The sequence below is a fragment of the Lasiosphaeria miniovina genome, assembly GCF_030549165.1.
Source record: "Lasiosphaeria miniovina strain SMH2392-1A chromosome Unknown B0T26scaffold_3, whole genome shotgun sequence".
Classification (NCBI taxonomy): domain Eukaryota; kingdom Fungi; phylum Ascomycota; class Sordariomycetes; order Sordariales; family Lasiosphaeriaceae; genus Lasiosphaeria; species Lasiosphaeria miniovina.
Genome location: NW_026848222.1, coordinates 5,830,522 through 5,851,068, shown reverse-complemented (window position 1 = coordinate 5,851,068; position 20,547 = coordinate 5,830,522). Strand labels below are relative to the sequence as shown.

Below are 20,547 nucleotides of genomic sequence, written 5' to 3'. Positions count from 1 at the left end.
ACATTGCCATTTCTGCCTCGACTTGAGTACGCACTTGAATGAGATGCTGAAATGTTTGTTCTAGAGACTAGGTAGGTAACTAACGTGGGGATATCAGTGCACTTTTCGTTTAATTCGCAGCCCACGACTTGAGAAACAGATAAAGAGGTAGGAATTTATGTCTGTCATTAAGTTACCTTGAACTCTGCACCCTGCAGGCGACACATTTTAAGCTCGTAAGAGATTCAACGAAATTTCCCAGTGTCCAGTCTCGCGGTGCTACTAAAGTTGGCTCGAATCTGGGCGAGTGCGAATAGTTGGTAATTATCACATTTGGTTTGGAGATTAGGTAATTAGCTTTTGTAATTATCACACAAGCCATTGAGTAGACGTCGTCCTTGAGACTCCAACTATAGACGTTAATTGGGCCTCATTCTTGATAATTAACACGGAGACCGGAGACTCTGCACCGGCTACATCAACAGCAGTGTTTGTTTATTTTCCTAAATTGGGACCTCAGTTCTGCAATGGAATTGTTCACTCTATGAACTATAGTGGCTGCCCACCTCCGGGACTCGTAATTAGTAGAGTTGGGTTCCCGGCCAACGCTCTAGTTAGCTCATACATTATCGCTAATAGTCTCTCCGGAAACTCACGTTGAGAATTTCTACAAACTTTCCATCTAGCATTACGTGGTCCTAATGCCACGCTATCACCGTTAGTGTTTATTAATTATGAACATAAGCACATTACGCTCTAAGCGAATTGTTGAGTTCTTGCTATTTCTGTTTATGCTCTCTTGATTTTTTTTAGCTTCGAGGCTTGAACCCATAGCGAGGCCTGTTGCTAAATGGTACAGTATGTGTACAAGTACAACCACCGTGTCTATCGTTTTGCAACTCTGTGACTTGCTCTGATCCATAACAGTTCGTCTGTTCACACGCAGTTATTGTTTACTATCACCGACCTCTCTGTTCAGTATAGTGTAGTTGAACAGAATAGGGCCATCTTAATATTATTTATAAGTCATCGCCTCCAACCAACTTCTCAAACTTGTCCTCAAACTCACGCCTGCCGACAGGTACTCGCTCTGTCACCAGCAACCAGAACCAACTCTCGCTAGTAGCTAGTATCAACTATCACCAGCAACCAGTACTTCAGGAACCAGTGCTTCAGCAACCAGTACTTCAGCAACCAGTACTTCAGCAACCAGTACCTCAGCAACCAGTACCAACTGTCAACAACATGGCACCACAGCTGCCACCCCCCCGAAAGTACTGGATCGATGCCTCCTGCGACCAAGCCGCGGGCGGCAATTTCAACAAATACATTGACGAGGCCCGGCACTGGGCCGGCCGCGCAGCTGCCAAGATGACGAGCCCCAGCGACACCGACTTTGCGCGCGTGTTCAACGTGCTCTTCAAGACTCTGGTGTCAGACAACGTACCGTTCCCGCCGCCCATGCTCTTTCAGCGCATGAACGACTTTGTCCCGGAGAACTACTGGAAGAGCCTGCCGGCGCAGGTACGCCGCGTGCTCTCCGACTTTGCTAACAACTGGCAGCGCACAACGCAGCGTCGCGAGGCCGACGTGCGCATCTACAGCGACTTTGGCAGGCGCTGGCGCCAGCTGCCCAGCGGCGAACACATCGAACCCGTCAACCACGTGCTCAACCTGTGCTCCGACGAGGAGGACGAGAACGGCGACTCGGAGTGGAGCGAACTGTGGGCAGGCGACGCATTCGTCAGCCACGAGCTGCCCGGCGGCCTGCTAGTCCCCGGTGAAAAACACAAACGCGTCGTCATCGACATCTGCCGCGGCGCCTGGGCCCGCCAGGCCCAGCTGACCCCCGGCCGCCCGCTGCGGTCGCTGCAGGAGCTGGTGTCAGTCTTTGGACCCAACGTCGAGAAGATGAAAATTGACAGGATCGGCCAGACTTTGATCGCGCGCCTGATATTCCATGAAATGATGCACTCGGTGTGCTACGGCCTCAATGACCACGACACGGACGGCATGGGCACGGCAGGCTGGCAGTACTGCATGAAGCTGAACAAGGGTGCGGGCGCGACGGGCGCCGAGTCGCTGGCGTACTTTGGACTGTGGGCGGCGCTGGCCGACGCCCGGCCCGCCGGCCAGCCGCGCGGCGGCTTCACCATGCACCGCAGCTGGGACAAGATCCCCGGCGACGTCGACCTGGTCCCGGAGGAGGAGTGGGATTCTGATGACTATGACGAGGAGGAGAAGGAGGAGGCCGCCGCCGCCGCCGCCGCCGCCGCCGCCAAGAAGGTCGACGCCGGTAAGTGGAACTCCAAACACAAGGACAATGGTGCTGTTCGCGGCGAGATCAAGTTCTACACCAACATTACCAAGTAGTGCTGCTACTGGCATTGCCATCTGAGATGATACATGGAGGAAATAGCTAGAGCATTGTTGCAGATGTACTACACACTGACTACAAACGGAGTGTACTTGTTGACTGAGGAGATGAATATATTATTGTAACCTATACACTCGAGACCCTGTGACAACATTTGATGCTGATTTCCGAGTGGCTTGCGTTAGAACTAACGTGATTTAAAACCCCCAAATAACAAGTTTCCGGCCTAGCCGCATGTATAAGCCGAAGAGCACGATCACCGAGCAAATATCATTGCATGCCAAGGAATTAGACAAGAAAGGAAGACCACATAGGTAATGGGCGTAGATAAGGGGCTCAGGGGTCGGGTAACAAGGGGCTTGTTTATAGCCTAACCTAATATAATCTAGCGTGCTTTTTTTCCTTGTAACAATTACTGCAAGAAGCAGGGCCCCAATTCTGCGAGATCGATCTCCGGCTAGCTTTGCATCGCACGCTGTTTCCGTCCACCAATCAATCAATTACTGCCTTAGTCTGTTCTGGCAATCAACGAACGCCCTCAGCTTGTTCAATTCCGTAACAGATTTAACAAAATGATAATAACACTGTCACAGGGATGTGCGTGAGAAATCGAAAACGGGCATTGTTTAGATATCTATGTGTCACATTAATAGGATTAGCGAGCAAAAGGAGGACCTAGAAGCTGCCACTTGATTCTTCGCCACCAGATTTTGACACTATTCATAACTATAAAAGAGAGAGACTTTTGGCCCTCCCAAAGGAAACAAAAAGATAGACCTTTTCAGATAATTCAAGCCTTAGCTCCCTGCCAGCGATGCCAATAAAGCAAAGCAAATAAAGGAACGACCAGGTTTCCTTTATTTGTTAAATTCGTGCCTCTCTTTGCTTTACGTGATGCCCGCTTTGCTTTATTTGCAAAGGGTGCCAAGACCCTCCGAAATAGGTTGTTCCGGCCCGGCCCTCCCAAACAAAACCAGGTCCCAGCCAGCCTGCCCCTGAGTCTTCACAACCGCCGCCCTCGCAACAAACACTTGATAAATACAAGTTGGCCAATCTTCTCATCCAACAGCCGGTGTCTCTGACTCGCGATAGTCAATTTCGCTGTACTAAAGACCCGCTCGCACTCGTCACTCATTGCCGGGATGCTCAAGAGCTCAGCTGCTACCCGATATAGCAGGGGAAACCGGTTATTTTGAGCAAGCCACCATTGAATCGGTACATCACAGGGTACAGGCGGATCTTCAAGGTATGTGGCCAGCTCGTCAGACGATCCAGGTTCCGGCTCCTCGTAAAAGTCTGGTCCTAGAAGGTGCTCGTGGAATGGCTTGAGGTCAGTCCCGATGCTGGCGGTTGTATTAGGGGGACTCTGGCTGGCTCCAAGCCTAGCTATCTCGCTTTTGATGAACCCCTTAGCGTCAAAAAGCACCTGTTCGGCCCGCCCAATTTCGAGGGTCTTGTAGATCAGTCTCTTTCGGTAGCCGGGATGAAGGAGGACAGCCGCCCAGTAGACTGGGCTCTCTTCCATGATATCCAGGTAGCTATCAAGCTTGTGAATCGCCTTCGTGAGGCTTACGTCAATAGCGCTGAAGCCGCTGGGGCCAAGATCTGGATCGGGGACGACGGAAGGTTGTTGATAGAGTGCCCGGGCTCGCCTACGAAGGAGCCGAGGGAGGTCTGGGTTCGCGACGGTAATGTTTGAGCCGGGAGGGGCTTGTTGGCGATAGGTCTGGCGCGCTAGACGAAGGTCTTCCAGGATCTTGTAAGCGGTGGGAATAACGCCTGCAAAGACCGCCCGGTTCCCCTCCAACTGCTTGGTGTAGATGTGAAATGGCTTCAAGATACCTAGTAGGGAGGATAAAACAGTCCAGTCCTCGGTGTTGAGTAGGTCGGCTGCGGGGAGCCGCTTCTTCACATCCTTATGGCTAGCAAGGCGGTGGGAATATACGCCAACAGAGTCCCGGAGCTTCAACGCCCTCTCTATCATCGAATATACCGAGTTCCAACGCGTGGCGTTATCCGATTTGAGCAAGCCGGCGTGTTCCTTCGCCATGAGGCCAAACTCGTCTAGTTCTTCCTCGGTTATTCCACCTCTTGTGATCTCGATAAACTCTAAACGGCGTTGCGGGCCAGCCCTGACGAACTTGGCGACGTTATGAAGCTTTCCAAGCGGCCCGAATGATCGCCACTGCTCCAGTTGTTGATTCTCCTCTAAGGCGTTCCTGTATTCGTAAGTTCCCTCGTTCAAGGACCTGAGCCGCTTCTTGTTATTGCCCTCGATGAACGCCTGGGCAACGAGGTTGATAATATGGCCGATACAACGGACGCGCTGTTTCGAGTGGCGTTCGTCCACCGATACCGGTGATTCGGACGGATGGAGGAGCTGAAGAAGATGGAGGATACACGTATCGTTCGCGTCTGCGTTATCTGCCTGAAAATAGCCTGTATTACTACTCAAGCCAAAAGATTGGATGACTTCGTGGATAATAGGAGCGAGGTTCTCACCGCTGTGGCTTCCTTTGACGGGCGCAAGCTTCAATAAACGTGCCCGGGTCGCGCCCGAGGTGTCAACGAAGTGCACTACGATACCGAGCAATGCGTAGCTATTAGGCGAGATCCAGAGATCGAAGGAGACGTGTTTTCTTGATGGGAGTGCTGTCTGGAGCTCTGCTTGAAGGTTAAGAACCTCCTTTCGATCGCGGTCGTTGACCCAGGTGCTGATAGTTTGATGGGAGTTTGGGAGAAGGTTGGCCGTTGATGCTGGGTCTAGAATAGAGAGTATAGTACGAAAGTCAATGCTTTGGACCACAGAAAACGATATATCAGAAGTCACAATCTAATTCAATAGCGCAGACTTAAACCTTTCCGCCTGGGTGTAAGATACTGGTGGCCTCAGGGAGACTTGTTGTAGGTCCGCTACCGACCGCTGTTTTTTAACCGGCGGCTCTCCTTCTTCTTGTACAGAATCTTCGTATATCAAGTTTTTGGTGTGGAGGTGGCTGGCGGCGCTGGTAGTAGCCTTTCCGGTGTAGAGAGTGTCAAAGCAGCGGGAACAGCACCACCAAGAGGGACCCAGACTATTGTTGACCACCTGCACAAGCCAATATCCATAGGTATTGATCCCGCTGTTCCTAGACCGCTTGCGGCGCTCCCATTTCTCTAATATAAAGGCTTTTCCATCGCGTGAGGTTATTTTGGGCCGGTCGAGGAGGTCGGGAGCGAGGTCTGCCTCTGGGATGTTGATAACATCGAGGATCTGCTTAGGCATGCTTCGGAGTACCGGGCGGCGCGTTGCGTTCAGGGTGCAGCTGGGCCTGGCAGGATTCGGAATCGTCAGGTCGATGCGACTACCAGGCTCCATTGTAGAGGGTGGTATTGGTACGGGTTGTTGAGGTTGATGGTATTGATGATGATGGTGGTCAGGGCAAAATTTGATGGCCAAGGTGCCCCGCACAGGCTAGAACCAGGGCCCCTGCCCCACCCCTTTCTTGGCAAAGAAAGTAAATAAAGCAAATAAAGCCCTGACCTATTTGCTTTATTCCGAGGGCGCTTTGCTTTATTTACCAGTTGCTTTATTTTCTTTGCTTTATTTAAGTTGCTTATTGGCATCGCTGCTCCCTGCATCAAATGCCCCAATTTTCGTTGCCCTGTGAATGCGCGTGAGACTATGTTAAGCACGTAATCATGCAAAGATTTTCAACAAGAGCCAACAGTCACAGAAATAAAAACGAGAACTCGAAATGCCCGGCGGCGGACGCCTCGCTTCCACGAGGCAGAAGTAGAGAGCCCAGCCAAACCCAACAGGAGGTAAACGGCGGAAGCGTTGGCGGGCTACATTCAGCTATTTGGACGTGTCAGAAAACATATCTTAGTCTCGCCAAAACCGGTGCTGGGAATGGCTTGTGCTTGCCGGTTCTCGTTGCAAAAGTGGCTGCCGGGGTATGTGCACACCCACTGGTAGCCGTAGCGGTCGTCGCCGTCCGAGTCATAGTAGACCTCCCTGGGCGTTGCGTCAGCACAGCGTTCTGCCATCCCTTCAGTTCCCATCAAAGTCAACAGCGGGTGTCTTACCAGCCCGGGACGTTGGCGCCGCAGCGGTCGTTGACGTCGTGGAAGGAGGCCCAGGCGTTGCCGGACGTGCACACCTGGGGGTGCGACTTCATGTTGCAGAAGTAGGCGACAGAGCAGCCGACGATGGAGTAGTAGTTGAGGCGGGCGCCGACGGCCGCGCCGGCGCCGCACTGGTTGGCCAGCGCCGTGGCCGCGGCGCCGTTGTCGTTCCCGTTGAGCACGGCCTCGGTCGGGTCGCACGTCACGGCCCCCGTGCGCTTGGCCAGTGTCTCGCCGCGCACGGCGAAGACCTTTTTCGCCGTGTCGACGTCGCCCAGGCGCGTGTGGTTCTCGCTGCCGTCCTCGTTGTAGCTGACGGCGTACACGCCGCTCGCCTGGCCCGCTGGCACGTAGAAACCCGCAGCCGCTCCCGCGAGCGCCAGCATGTTGATGACTGAGAAGCGCATTGTGGGTGGGACTAGGGATAGGGATGGGGATTAAGCTGAAACTGGAAACTTAGTGTAATAGAAGCTGGAGGAAGCAGGTGCTTGCTGGAGCGGGACGAAAGGAAGGCTATGGGGCGGAGAGCTTTCCTGTTTATATACCTCCTACTTTTGCCGTCACAAGTTGGCCACTTAGCTAGGTGGTCTGCGTGTGGAAGTTGACACCAGCCATCCGAAGCAGCCATTTCTGTGTATGTGAGAGCTATTAGTAGAAAGACTTTCCTATCGAGCAACAACGGCTCCGCTGACGGGCCGAGCGCTAACCCCTGTAAAAGGCTGTCTAGAATCGCAAGCTTGCGACCTTAGGCTATATACAGTACAGCAGCTGCGCCTTTCCCACGCCTTGCGCCTGCTGTGACGGCCACTTTTTCTCGTCTACATCTAATTTGAATGCTATACGGTAGGGCCAGGTTCACAGGAGATGTAGCGGAGACGCGAGCGTCACCGCTGAGAAGACATCCATGGGCACAACCTGTAATTACTGTTTCTCATTCACAGCCAGTCTGTGACTCATTTCTTGCCTTTGCATATTGCTAGCTTTCTCACGACATCATTGCCAGACGTTCTGCAACCCTGCATCTATGACTCTAAAGCATCAAATTCTGTTGTAATGTCTGATGAAAGGGCTGAAATGCTGATCACGTCAATGATCTCATCGCACTGAGTCCCAACTTGCCACCGGCTCTTCATGTGCGGCGTCGATTTGGCATAAAGTTTCCTGCACCCCAGCGCATATCCCATTGACCAAACCTCAATCTTGCTGAGGCCGACTTGCGTCTCTTGGCACATGTAGAAGCCACTAGCCACTGGCAACAGTACAGGCAGGAAAACAGCCCGGGGTCTCCGGCGATTCACAACCTGGAATTATGGAAGATCAAGTCACTGCTGCCAGCACCTCGACATAGGCAGTTACCTAGCTCCCTATTAATTTAGTTGTGCTCACCTGGCTGACACCGTGCTGCGTGTTTCTGCTGCAGTGCCAGCGAGTGAAACGGCGTGCAACCACCACCTTACAGTCCACACGGCGCCTAGACAACTCTAACCGGACAGCACGAGCTATGCCAAAAACAAAAAGACAAAAAGAAGATACAACACCAGGAATTCGCTGGTCGTCACCGACCTAACTACTCTGGCGGCCGCTAGTTTATCGAGGGGAGAGCGGACGGGATCCCGAGTTCTCTAGCACCTATGGTCGTATGTGGCAGGTGTTGGCGCTGCAAGACATTGACGTACCGCAACCGGGTACGACTACGGAGCAGAGATTGGGTGCGCTGCGTCCGAACATGCAAGAGACATGCAATGCACGCCGCGCATTCATGTACCCCGCCGGGCGACGCGCCATCTTCGATCTCGATCAGGCCAAGGGCGGGGAGGAGTGAGGCCTCAGGGGCTCGTGGTGCAGTATGGTGGCGCGCGCCTTTCTGCGTCGAGTGTTGTTGTTCATTGTCTGGCTGCGGGCAGGGCAGGTGGCCAACTGCATCGCGAGTGAAAGCAAGAGCGGAAACTGATCAACCCGAGTCGCGCAGTATCCTCGGCTTCTGCGCGTTTTGTTCCTTGGCTGTCTGCTACGTCTAATGTCTTTGCCACAGGGCCATCTGATCTCGGTTTGGCAGGACATCCTTCGGTGGTCACCCCGCCGTCGGCCAAATGAGAGGCCGACAAGGCCGTGTTGCTGACTTAGAGCCTGCGACGATCGTCTTGTACTTCACTTGACCGGCAGAGCTTTAGACTTCCGCATACACGCGAAATTCATAGGGTGTTGCATGTTGAGCCCGTGTGGTCACAAATGGTTCGGAATAGACTCAGGTTGGGTCCTGTCTACGTTGTAGTTGACCAGTGCGGCAGCGGTTTGTCTGTCCCCAGCGGTTTGTCTGTCCCGGGTTGACTGGCCATGTTTCTCACCGAAATTGAGGCAACATCTATGGTCACTGGTGTCTTGCTCGGCATATTATCCGCGCACCCTCAAGGCGTGAAGGCATCGTCTTTGGCTCCTCGCCACCGCCGCCGTGGAATCCGACTCGGGGGTTTGGGATTTGGGGGCCGTAATTAGCACCCAAAGTTGCACAGACTGCGAAGTAACTAACGAGCAAACACGTTAATTGTCGCTAGATTGGTTCTCCAAAAGGCTGAACATAGCCGTCTGCGCAAACCTCGACAGTTTAGAGCAGGCTAAAGACGGGGTAGACAGCACGCCGCGAACATGCGCCCGGCCGTAGCCGAGCACAAGCCTCTCTCAACGACATGCGAAGCGGGAGGGCCCTGCGTGCAGTGCCTCGGCAAGTAAGAGAGGGCAGTGATAGGTGGAAGACTGCGCGGCGCCCCTTGAAGCGCTGCTGGATCATGTATGAACCGGCGCTGCAAGAGCGGCTGAGGTAATTTTGAAGTAATCCCGCTCAACACGGAAGGTCGTCCAAGCTTCATTCAGCCGGCACTATATTTGGGCCTCCGCGGTTGGATATGAGCCAGTTTCTCAGATTGCGATTGCGCATTCTCGAAATGCTGTCCAGTGCCCTCTCCTGCCCGACACCACCTCCCCGTCGATCCAGACCAGGTTATCAAGCGCTCGGGTCGGGGGGTAGCTGGCGCAGATGCATGGATAGGTGCAGAAGGTCTAGAGCTCTGCGGCAGAAACTGCAAGCCTCGGTGTCGACTTGCCGCGGGAATCTAACGCCAAGAGCCTTGGCAAGGCCTCGGTATCGCCTTGGTATCGGCTGGGAGCGAGAGGCGTGATGCTGCGAATATATCTCGCAGCGTAGCTGCCCCAAGAAACGTAGTCAGGCCGCCTGGATGGCGACGGATAAGGCGGACGCGGAGGCAACCCCAGAATTGACCTTCCCCAACCACCATTAAGTATCTCACCACTCTCGCCTATTTTCGGCCTCCTGCCTTTTCCAGGAAGCCAAGCGACGTGATGAGCGCTTCGTCCACGCTGTGCACCGGGTCCAAGGCCGCACGATAGATCGAAAGTAAAACCGAGGCTAATAAATTGCACGTCCTGGCAGCGATAGCTAGATTCGGCAGCGAAAGGGTCGGCACACCGCACACAGAGCTTGGACGCAGTGAGTGGCCTGCATTTCGATGCGCGTCCAGCCGGTGTCCGGAGCTCTCGGCGTCACGGGACCTACCTATATAGGGAGGTGAACAGGAAGTGAAACAACGAAGCTCGGGCATCGACATTGTAGTTCTAGCTTCTCGGTGGGTGGGACTATCCCTCGGCACCAAGTGCTAGTGGGCACGCGCAGTTGGGATCGCCGGTCTAAAAACGTTGGACAGGAAACAACTCGAACCAATCAATGGGCAGCTGCATCGCACCTTTTCATTCGCTGGGCTCAGGTCCCGGCTCCTTCCCTTTTTGCGGAGCAGATCGAGGCCATGGTCTGCAGGGCATGGAGCCCCCCGCCCTTGGACCCCCCACAGATCGAAACGGCACCTCCCGTAGGCGAGGGACGCGGCAGGTTCGCGGCGCAGAGGGGGCGGTGCCATTGGACACCGCCGTTGGCGGGCTGCCATTGCCCTCCCTGCCCTGTGCTGTCCCGACTGGCGGTTCCTATCACGTGCCAAGATGGGGATGGAACAAGTTCGTGCTTCATCAAACTCCACAGCTCAATGCCAGCAGCGATCTATCCCGCTGGAATGGAAGCGGCTGCTCATGCTCCTGCCCGCCCTGGTGATTTGGGGAAGATTAGCATGCGACTCGGGATGAGAGCGCGTATCATCGTCATTGGACGCTCCAATTGCGTGCGCTCGATAACCGGCCGTTCTGGGCGCATGGCGGTGGTGTGTTCATTACTTGGGATGACCAGAGTTTGCCTCCAATGCCCTCCCTCTGTGGCGCCCAGCGGTGCGTGCAGTGCTTGCAGCAGTATGTGCAGCAATAAGTACTATGGCCGCTCTGCAGTGGTGGCCGCCGTGCGTTTCAGCGCAGTCATGCCGGCGCCCGGGAGGGCGATCTGCCACTCGAGCACCAGCATAAAGCTGATCGCAACTTCTCGTTTCGGAACACTGATAAGAAAAGTCAATTTCGGACGGACCAGTCGCTAACCTCCTCCTGCCCCTCCTCGCCCCGCGCTCTTTCCGTAAAGTGGCTCCAAATTCAGCCGTCGCGACCGGGTATTTGGCGAGTCTGGCAGGTGCTGTATGCCCGCCCAGTGGTCGGTATGGTAAGACACGGCAGGAGCGATCGGGAACACAGGAGTCGTGTAAGACTACCTAAGGCAGGAGCAGGAACTAGACGGCTCCATGTAGTGCCAAGCGGCAGCCGAACATGAAGTCCAGGCGCTGCCTGCCCGCACCTTATCTCCCGACATCGCTTCCCCAGACTGACGTCTGATACATTGGACGACGTGGAGGTGACGACGGGTCGAGGTCACGTTCTTGCACCATTGCATGGCGAAACCGCCCTACTCTATCTGCGCTGATTATAGGTGGTCGGCCTTCCGCAAACTCTATCCCAAACTTTCCTTCTCGGGCATCTCCCCTCTTTTTCTTTCTCATCCGCGTAGCCCTCAAGGCCGTGCATGGTCTCGTCTCCGTCCTGACGCCTCGAGTTGTAGCCTAACGACAGCATCCCGCACATCGATCCTCTTCTCAGCCAACATGTCTGCGACAGTTGAGAAGGCGCCCGGCTCGTCGGGCTCGGGCGGCGATGGCCCCCCGCTGGGCGAAGAGAAGAAATCGGTATGTTTCGGCCTGTCGCGCCGTCGCCTGTCTGCTCGCACGCAGGGCAATAGCCTCCCTTTGCACTGACTGCTAATTGCTAATTCGTCGCCCTCCTCGATGTAGCCCGTCATTGAGTCGTTCGAGACTCGCATCCCCATCGAGGCTTTCAATGTCACCGAGAGGGACATTGAGGAGGCCAAGCTCATTGCGGGCACCTTCACTCTCGAGGATACCAAGCGCGTACGTACTAGTGTTGCGATCTAACCTGCGGCGGCGCTGATGTGAAACCCAAGTTGATGACAGAAGTCCACTTGCAACATTCCCGCGACCCCAACTTTCCGATAGCGGTCATCCAGAAGATTGAGGAGTTTCTCGGTAGGTTCTTCCCGTGCCCCACTCCCCATGGCAACCTAGCAATGGCTCAGCCAACCGTACTGGCCCTGACTAACTGGCGCCACGTGCTATGCAGGCAATGAGGCCGTCTTCGAGCACCCCGAAGACCACGAGTTCTTGATCCAGGAGATGAAGATCGAGGCCGCTCTCATTACCAACAACTCGCCCTACGCAGAGGTGCGGGCTGTGGTCGACAACCATGACGACCCAACTACGCCCGTATCGACCATCCGCGCCTGGATCATCGGTATCTTCTTCGCTTGCTGCATCTCGTTCATCAACTCGTTCTTCGACGTCCGCCTGCCGAGTATTTATGTCATCGCCACGGTTCCCCAGCTTCTGGCCTACCCGGCTGGCAAGTTCCTGGAGCGTGTGCTCCCTGATGTGGGCTTTACCATGTTCGGTGTGCGACACAGCCTCAACCCGGGCCCTTTCAACCGCAAGGAGCATATGCTGGTCACCATCATGTCCAATGTCGCCAAGAGCACGCCATATACGAACTACATTGTCTGGATTCAGTACCTCCCGCAGTACTTTGACCAGTCGTGGGCCATTAGTATCGGCTACCAGCTTCTGATTGCTCTTTCGACCAACTTCATCGGCTATGGCCTGGCTGGACTGTGCCGCCGCTTCTTGGTGTATCCCGCCTACTGCGTGTGGCCCGGATCGCTGGTCACGATTGCGCTCAACTCGGCCTTTCACGACTCTGCCACGGAGACAGCCGTGACCCCGGGCCCCTTCAGGTCGATCTGGAAGATCAGCCGTCTTCGCTACTTTGGCATCGCCTTTGGCCTCATGTTCGCCTACTTTTGGTTCCCCAACTACATCTTCACCGCGCTGAGCTACTTCAGCTGGATGACGTGGATCGCACCCACCAACCCGGACCTTGCCACCATCACGGGCGGACTCTCGGGCCTTGGATTCAACCCCATCCCCACGTTTGACTGGAATATCCTCACGTTCAACCTCGACCCGCTCATGGTGCCCTTCTTCTCCACGTTCAACTATTTCATGGGCGCGCTCATTTCGATGCCCATCATCGCTGCAATCTACTATAGCAATGCATTCAACACTGGCTACCTTCCCATCAATTCGAACCGGCCGTTTGATCACTTTGGCAATCTATACAAGGTGAAGTCCATTATCAATGAAGATGGCATTTTCGACTCGGAGAAGTACCAAGCCTACTCGCCACCCTTTTTGTCGGCCGCTAACGTGGTCGTGTACATGTTCTTCTTTGCCATGTACTCGGCCACGGTGGCATACGGTGTGCTGTATCACCGCCGCGAGATCACCATGGGACTGCGGGACGCGTGGAACAGCATCAAGCCAAAGAAGAACCGCAAGGTTGAGAATGAGCGGAAGACGGACCTCGACGTGCACAACCGCCTGATGAAGGTATACAAGGAAGTTCCCGAGTGGTGGTACATGATCTGTCTAGCCATCTCCATCGCCATTGGCATGGTTGGTATCGCTTGCTGGCCAACCCATACGACACCGTGGGTTGTCTTGTACGGCATTGCTTTGTGCTTGGTTTTCATGGTGCCCATCGGCATCATTGCGGCCATGACAGGCATCGAGGTCACTCTCAACGTGCTCGCCGAGTTTATCGGAGGTGTCTGGGTTGAGGGCAACGCCATCGCCATGTGCTTCTTCAAGTCGTACGGCTATGTAACCTGTGCTCACGCCATTTCCTTCTCCTCGGATCTCAAGCTCGCTCACTACCTCAAGATTCCGCCTCGTTTCACCTTCTTTGCCCAGATGGTGCCGACACTCACATCTACCCTGATCAGCATCGCTGTGCTGCAGTACCAGGTTCATATCGAAGGCATTTGCACCAAGGACGCGCCGTTCCGCTTCACTTGCCCCGGTCCGAACACCTTCTTCACGGCCGCGGTCTTGTGGGGCACAGTTGGCCCTCGTAAGATCTGGGGTGTTGGTGGTCAGTACGCGTCAACGCTTGTCGGCTTCCCGCTTGGAATAGTCATTGTCGTCTTCTTTTTCTACCTCAACCGCAAGTGGCCGAGAAACTCCATCCTACGGAACACGCACCCTGTTGTCATGATTGCCGGCGCTCTGTCCTGGTCTCCGTACAACTTGATTTATCTCTGGCCCGCGGTTCCCGTGTCGGCCTTTTCGTGGTTGTACCTAAAGAAGCGCTTCCTCCCATTTTGGTCAAAGGTGATACACATTTGCCCGTCAATTATCCAATCCATTCTGCAAAAAGCTAACTCGGGTGCGTCTTACAGTACAACTATGTCACGTCTGCGGCCTTTTCCTGCGCTATTGCTATTTCGGGCATCGTGATTTTCTTTGCGCTCCAGCTTTCGGAGATCGAGTTGGACTGGTGGGGCAATAATGTTCTCAACGACGGCTGCGACGCCGAAGGCGGTTGCGTGCGTCTCACTCTCGCTGATGATGACTACTTTGGTCCCAGAATTGGCGAGTTTAGTTGAGAGGCGAGCGCCAGACTGCCTGGTTGCGCCGTTCGGTGAGGATTGCGGGAGTTTATTAGGCGAGATGAGGGTACATTTCTTCAGGCGTACATTTCTTCGGGCGTAGGTAATCATTGTATTTCTGGACAGCCTTTGCGATGTCTTAATACATCTTCCTCTTCATGACTTTGGTTGCAATTGCCACCGTGTACAATAGGGTGATGGTGTTGTTTGAGAAGGGCCTGGAATTGAAACGTTCTAAAACGTGTTTGCCCGAGAAGCGCTCACCAAAACAAAACAAACGACGGACGAAACAAGCCGAACATCCAAGAAAGAATGACAGACCGAATGAGTGAATATTCATTTCATGAAGATACGAGACCCGCCAAAAAGGGGGCTGCCTGTTACTGGAATCGAACCAGTGATCTTTGCATATAATCATCGAATGGATACAAGTGCAACGCATTAGCCACTATGCTAAACAGGCTTGAGATGTTTATTTCGACTTCTTGGCAACATTCACCTCTATCGCGACTTATCGGAGCTCCGTGCTGAAATAAAGTGGAGTCATTAGTTAGGGTGATGGGGATTCGTTGCAATTATCTAGGTATGTGCAAGTAAGGTATAGTGTGTGCGAAGATGTTTTCGGGGGCATATTTTGGTGTTTTATTAAGATTATTAAATACGGGATGCTGCCTTGTAGCTTATTAGAGGGTGATGTGGCGAATATTAGAGTGTGCAGTGGGAGGAGGAAGTTGGGAATTGCTATATGGGAGGCATGAAGGGGGAGACCTAGGGTTTTTTTCGATGTCTTAGAATTCGATAAGGAGATACGATAATGTATGTTATCGGAAGAGTAATATGCGAGAGGGGCAGTGATTGAGATTGATGGCGAAAAAGGGCATATTGAGGCGTGAAGAGGTTGGGGTATTTTTTAACGTTTTGTACTTTAATAGTAGGGAGATCTCTAGTTGTTACGGGTTTCGGATTATGCGGTGATCAAATAATGTAGTGATTAATTAGGATTGATATTCGGAAAGTGCTGTATAGAGAAGTAGTAAGGAAGGTTTTGGGAGTTTGGAATGGCGGCGTGGAATTGCAAACTACGGTGGTGAAATTTTGTTTTTAGAGTTTTTCTTTTCACTTTCTTTTCTTATTATTCTACTTTAAAAAAACAATTTAAGATGCCTATTGTAGTTGCCATGCATACATCGTATCGGGAGACCCAATCACTCTCCGCTAGGCTCTATTGTTTATTTTGTGCCGAATCTTAACGTTCGCCGCTTGGGGTCTGGGTTTGGCATGGCTACCTGTCTGGATGCCCCGGGCACCTCGTGTATGAAACCACCGTAAATACATACCTGCTACTGTTTGTTCTACCTCGAATCGGTACCATGTTGCTGTTTGGGTTCCGCGTGATTATTAGGTTGCCTCGTCTCGAGCCACTATTGTTTCGTGAACAATCAGACTGCCACTCTGTTCCTTGGACAATCGGACTACCGCCGACCTGTGCCGTAATTAACGTTTCCAAAAGCTAGCCTGAAGCACCGATATCATTAGTCGTGTATCGGAGACATCTGAGCAGAAACTGAGAAACTGAGAACCCGAAAACCCGAAAAAATAAATAACAATAGGACTCGCCGCGCGCTGCGCCGACTGCACGGCTGAAAGTCCACGTCTATATTAAACTGCCCTCCCGTCAGCTTCGTGAAAGTTTGACAGCCTTTTGTCATCAGCCATCACAGAAGGCCAAAATCAGTCCGCTCTCATCTCTCTCTCACCAAACCACAATATCTGAACCAAGAAACATTCGCCGCCACATCTACCTCTCTCCTCTTCGCCAACCGACACACTTAGCCTACTGCCACCACACCTCTCTTCAACACCCTGCACATAAATATAGAAAATCGCCGCGATGTGCCACCGCTCGCGAGTCAGTAAGCCGTCGTGCGGACACATCTGGGTTCATCAAGCCGTCTGCCCGGTGATGTGGCACCGACGCCGTGACGCCCATCTCCCGCATCGAGTCGCTGTGGTGCCCAAAGTGCCGCGCCAAAGCGGCGAGCCGGGGCTGGCTCTGCTGCAAATGCGAGGAGTGGAACACGGCCCCCCTCGGCTCCAACTCGAGCACCGAGCTCGACAAGCATGTCCTCAACTACGGTATCGACTGTATGAACTGCGGATCGACGATTTGCGAGCACTGCAAGAAATAATATCCTGGGTTTGGGTTGTTTAGGAGTTAGGCTGTGGAAAGAGCTGAGCTGCGGACACGGGATGGAGTTGTGAGTAGAGCTGGGTATAGAATATGGATGGGGTTATTGGTTGGGTTGAGCTGGGCACTGGGTTGCACCAAGCTTTCGTCTTTTTTTCCAGGACCCGGATAAATCCAGAGCCGAATGGCTCGAGATATGAAAACTACGGCCAGGTTGTGTTATCCGATGGACATTCATAAATAATTGCGGTATTCACGACTCTCAGTCTCCTCGCCGGTTTCCGTTTAGTGGTTTGATTTAACTGACGAGTGACAAGTTCTGGAAAATGTCGGTTTTCCGCCACCTCTTTGTTTGCTTTTTGCTCTGACTAAATAGGACATTTAATGTAATTATCTGGTGATTTTTGGTGCTTCTGCTTGTTGTCTAGCGATTGTTTTCTGCACCAACGCCTCTATTTAAACTAGCCATTACCATGACCATTGTGCTTTGACTCATAAGTGGAAATTCAGCTTGTCAGTCACGTCGGCTGCCCTATCTAGGAATAGGTATATAAAGCGAACGGCAGTGCTACTAGTTCTGGCTTTCGCATTCACCAGCATCCCCTCCATTCTCTAAGCAATTCAACAAAGCGAACAAAAGCACTCTCACAAATTACACAATCTCAACACCCCCCCCCGCCCCAATCAACAAAACAACCAACAAAACAACCACCATGTGCTTGTGGAAGCGTATGCACAGGTCAGATTGCGGCCACTACTGGTTCTGGCTGGATGAGTGCTACAGGGGCATGAGCAGATGCACCTACATAATGACACCGGGATATCAGGATAGCATCGAGGAGGAGTCGGGCAACTGGCTCTGGTGCCCCAAGTGCAAGCGAGCAGAGGGAGCGGCGTGGACGTGCTGCATGAGTAGGACCTACAACTGGTTCAGCATGATGGACACATTCAACACGGCCACCGAGATGTCGCTGGAACTGCTGAACGCCGGCATCGATTGCCGCGAGTGCGACCACGTGCTCTGCTCGGACTGCACCGTCTACGCCGAAGATACAGAGCACACAAAGGCCGACTCTGGTGAGGCTTCCTCCTCTACTGCTTAGTGGTTGAGAAGGTACTTTCCACGGCCAAACGGTTGGGCCTTGTTTGCAAAATCGTTGTATGTAGTCTCTGAACAGTTAGCTGCGAGTCATTGGTAGCGAAACAACGCGTTGGTTTTCCCTCGAAATGCTTTTGCTGCACAACAAGTATCACAACAAGTATCCCACCATCCGAATGCTTCCGACTCTTTGTACTTAGTATCAATTATCTTTGAGCTTGGACAACCATCGATATACCCTTAGATGCCATATTGACCGGGCGAATACTTGGGTCAAATCTCTTTTGCATTTTCTTTTGGGGTTTGGCGGCAAGAAATGGCAATTCCGCCTGTCTCCTTGCAAAAAGTCTAGTACAGCAATTGTCCCAAATTCACCGCATTGGAAGTAGTGACTCGCGACTTTGCGTTTGTGTGTATGTGTGTGTGTGCGTTTGTTGCGTCTCTGGGGGTGAGAGAAGTGCTCTTCAAGGCAATGACGCATGACTAGTGCCTAATTATTACCAGGCACTCTAGGAAAGTTGACTAGGTATTCAGCTGCAGACCCAAACAGGCATCGATTGCAAACTTTGAGTCTTGAGGAAGGCCAGACAGCCATCGAGCGAGGTCTCAAGAAAATAGTTATGTGAGTGGCGGAACTCAATGCGTTAGCTCACTCCTGAGCGTGTTCGCATTCCTGACACGTAGCTGCTCTCCACCCAAGGCCACTGGCCATTACAACCGGCCCGTAGCAGTGGCGACTATGATTTGACCTAGATGTCCGAAAACACTCGGCCTATTAGTTAACCTGCCTGCTGGCAATTTGTCTCACAAAAATATATTTACAGATCTAGACAAGGTATGTAAATCCCACGTGCTACTCCATTGCATCCACTGACACAGCTTCACGGCATCTATCACCATCCTCTCTTCTCGGCTCTCACACTTGACAACAGCCTACCTGTCTTATCTAGGTACCTTACTCACTGATCTTGCTACTAACCTAGAAACTGCCATGTGCCTGTGGGTATCACGTCGTCACTAGCCGCAGTGCGGCTATTGCTGGTTCTACTGTGAACAATGCTACCTGGAGCCGGCGTGTCTAATAGAGCCGAGCTACTAGCTGCAGATCACCGAGGAGTCGATCTGGGGCTACTAGTGCTCCAAGTGTCAGCGCGAGGATGACAGATGGATCAGCGGCTGCCAGTGCTACCAGTGCAAGGTCGCGAATCACGCGTGGTCACAAAGGATAAGCTCCGACGACGCGACTAAGACGTCGCTGAGTGCGCTCACCTACGGCATTACCTGCAGCGGGTGTCAGCACACGCTGTGCCAATTCTGCACCAAAAAGTAGTTGGATCATGCGCTCCTGCAACGGGAAGCAGGCAAGACGGAGACATGATCCTACCTTGTAGTCAAGTACCGAGATGCTTTCTGTCTGGTAATCTGGCACATTCCGACACAGGAGACGATCTCGTCAGATCTAGGTAGTTAATGGTCGTTTAAGGGGGCTGGTTTTTGAGCTGGACATTTTTGGGGCTTTTGGCCTTTCTTTTTTCGGAGTACCGGTTCACGAGTTAGAGCCATAATCAGGAACACAGGGCCATTCATGGTGCAATTGCAAAAGATGTCGCGGTGACCGTTTGCCGAGTGTTTGCTTGTTAATGAAGGGAGAATCTTGTCATTCTAGCCACAAGTACTTAGGAGTAGTTACGCGGGCACTTGAGATATCACGGAATAACTGCGCAGCCACTCTCCTTCTAGCTAAATAAGACATGAAGAACGACGCGCGATTCCTGATGCGACTGACTGTTTGTCCAACTGGCAGAGGACTTGACCTTGGAAGGTTCGCGGCAAAAAGCAGAATGGTACTAACTGTGTCGAGTCTACCTTCAAGGGAATCTGATAAAAGAAACCCTCGACGAATTTTGGGAGACGCGGACTAAGTACATAACTAACAAAGCAGCCGTAGTCACAGAGCAATGACCCCAGACCTCAACTCAGACCATTCCCGGTCGGCTCCTGCTGCAGCCACCTCGCGAGCGCGGCCGGGTCCGCCGCATTCTCCCAATGCTCCACCGCCCAGCCGTCCACGAACCGCCACACGCCGCAAAATGGAACCGCGAGGTCGTCGCAGCCCTGCCTGGTGGCGCGTAGCACGCCGAGGACGGCGCCAAAGTGCGCGTCAGCGATCATGCCCTGCACGTCCATGCGCAGCGTGCCGCGCGTGGCCGCAACGAGGGCGTCTTCGTGGGCCTGCGCGGCGGCCAGCCCTACGAGCGGCGGCCGGCCAGCCGCGCCATCGACAACCCTAGATGCCGAGACGCGCCGGTCGGCCGGGTGGAGAATGATGTCGGGCGATGCTACGTCGGATATCCGCCTGACGTCGGAATAGAGGTAGCGGAGCAGCGCGGTCGTGTCTTGGAATGGCGGGCCCAGTGGGCTGGCGGGCCGCGCGGCGGCTTCGTGGGTCTTGGCTGGCAGGCTGCCGTTGCTGCCTGGCTGGTCTGCCGTGCTGCAACTTGGAGACCGTAGGGATTTCATGTTAGACATGGCGAGTTGAGTTTGAGTTTGTCGGTGGTGAGTGTTATTGTTGTTGGTTAATTAATCAGGTATTATTCGGCTTCGAGTTTCGCTGTATAGAAACACGACGAGGATTTGCAGCGTCCAAGTTCATTCACCTGGGTCGACATCACCGCCTCAAGTTGGTGACGGGCCTCCGGACATCCGAACGTAGTGCGGCGGTCATAAGGCGGACACAATGTCGCAAACCTACAAGTAAGCGCGAAACCTTGGTCACAGCTGAATAATCAAGATAATCTAAACTATTTCTGCCAACATGTCAGGTCGGCGGTGCCGTCTTGCAG

At 53.2% G+C, this 20,547-nt stretch overlaps 5 protein-coding genes and 1 non-coding gene across 6 annotated transcripts; 3 read left to right on the top strand and 3 right to left on the bottom strand.

Annotated features, from left to right (window-relative positions):
* Nucleotides 1–1,224: 1,224 nt before the first annotated feature.
* B0T26DRAFT_642743 (uncharacterized protein) lies at nt 1,225–2,352 on the top strand (the record flags this gene model as incomplete). The annotated part of the gene is made up of 2 exons (XM_060437473.1): nt 1,225–1,779; nt 1,858–2,352. 2 exons carry the CDS (start codon nt 1,225–1,227, stop codon nt 2,350–2,352), a joined length of 1,050 nt encoding a protein of 349 aa, XP_060299262.1.
* Nucleotides 2,353–5,907: 3,555 nt separating this feature from the next.
* On the bottom strand, nt 5,908–6,870 carry B0T26DRAFT_801902 (uncharacterized protein; the record flags this gene model as incomplete). Its single annotated transcript, XM_060447036.1, has 2 exons — nt 5,908–6,353; nt 6,425–6,870. 2 exons carry the CDS (start codon nt 6,868–6,870, stop codon nt 6,191–6,193), a joined length of 609 nt encoding a protein of 202 aa, XP_060299261.1. The 3' UTR covers nt 5,908–6,190.
* Nucleotides 6,871–11,378: 4,508 nt separating this feature from the next.
* On the top strand, nt 11,379–14,544 carry B0T26DRAFT_852926 (OPT oligopeptide transporter protein-domain-containing protein). The gene is made up of 5 exons (XM_060447657.1): nt 11,379–11,583; nt 11,689–11,805; nt 11,859–11,940; nt 12,035–14,139; nt 14,208–14,544. The coding sequence occupies exons 1-5, from the start codon at nt 11,503–11,505 to the stop codon at nt 14,412–14,414; spliced, it is 2,592 nt and encodes an 863-aa protein (XP_060299260.1). The 5' UTR covers nt 11,379–11,502; the 3' UTR covers nt 14,415–14,544.
* A 247-nt stretch (nt 14,545–14,791) lies between these two features.
* On the bottom strand, nt 14,792–14,880 carry B0T26DRAFT_t98. The gene has a single exon. It is a non-coding gene; the product is annotated as a tRNA-Thr (tRNA).
* Nucleotides 14,881–17,318: 2,438 nt separating this feature from the next.
* Nucleotides 17,319–17,708, top strand: B0T26DRAFT_674920 (uncharacterized protein; the record flags this gene model as incomplete). The annotated part of the gene is made up of 1 exon (XM_060439761.1): nt 17,319–17,708. The coding sequence occupies one exon, from the start codon at nt 17,319–17,321 to the stop codon at nt 17,706–17,708; it is 390 nt and encodes a 129-aa protein (XP_060299259.1).
* A 1,967-nt stretch (nt 17,709–19,675) lies between these two features.
* Nucleotides 19,676–20,233, bottom strand: B0T26DRAFT_740310 (uncharacterized protein; the record flags this gene model as incomplete). The annotated part of the gene is made up of 2 exons (XM_060443832.1): nt 19,676–20,100; nt 20,203–20,233. 2 exons carry the CDS (start codon nt 20,231–20,233, stop codon nt 19,676–19,678), a joined length of 456 nt encoding a protein of 151 aa, XP_060299258.1.
* Nucleotides 20,234–20,547: the final 314 nt, after the last annotated feature.

Bases quoted from the DNA above. Each gene is read 5' to 3' on its own strand.
- B0T26DRAFT_852926 (XM_060447657.1), top strand. From the start codon at position 11,503: ATGTCTGCGACAGTTGAGAAGGCGCCCGGCTCGTCGGGCTCGGGCGGC. The intron at 11,806-11,858 runs GTACGTACTAGT...GTGAAACCCAAG, and splicing joins CTCTCGAGGATACCAAGCGC to TTGATGACAGAAGTCCACTT. The intron at 11,941-12,034 runs GTAGGTTCTTCC...CGTGCTATGCAG, and splicing joins GAAGATTGAGGAGTTTCTCG to GCAATGAGGCCGTCTTCGAG.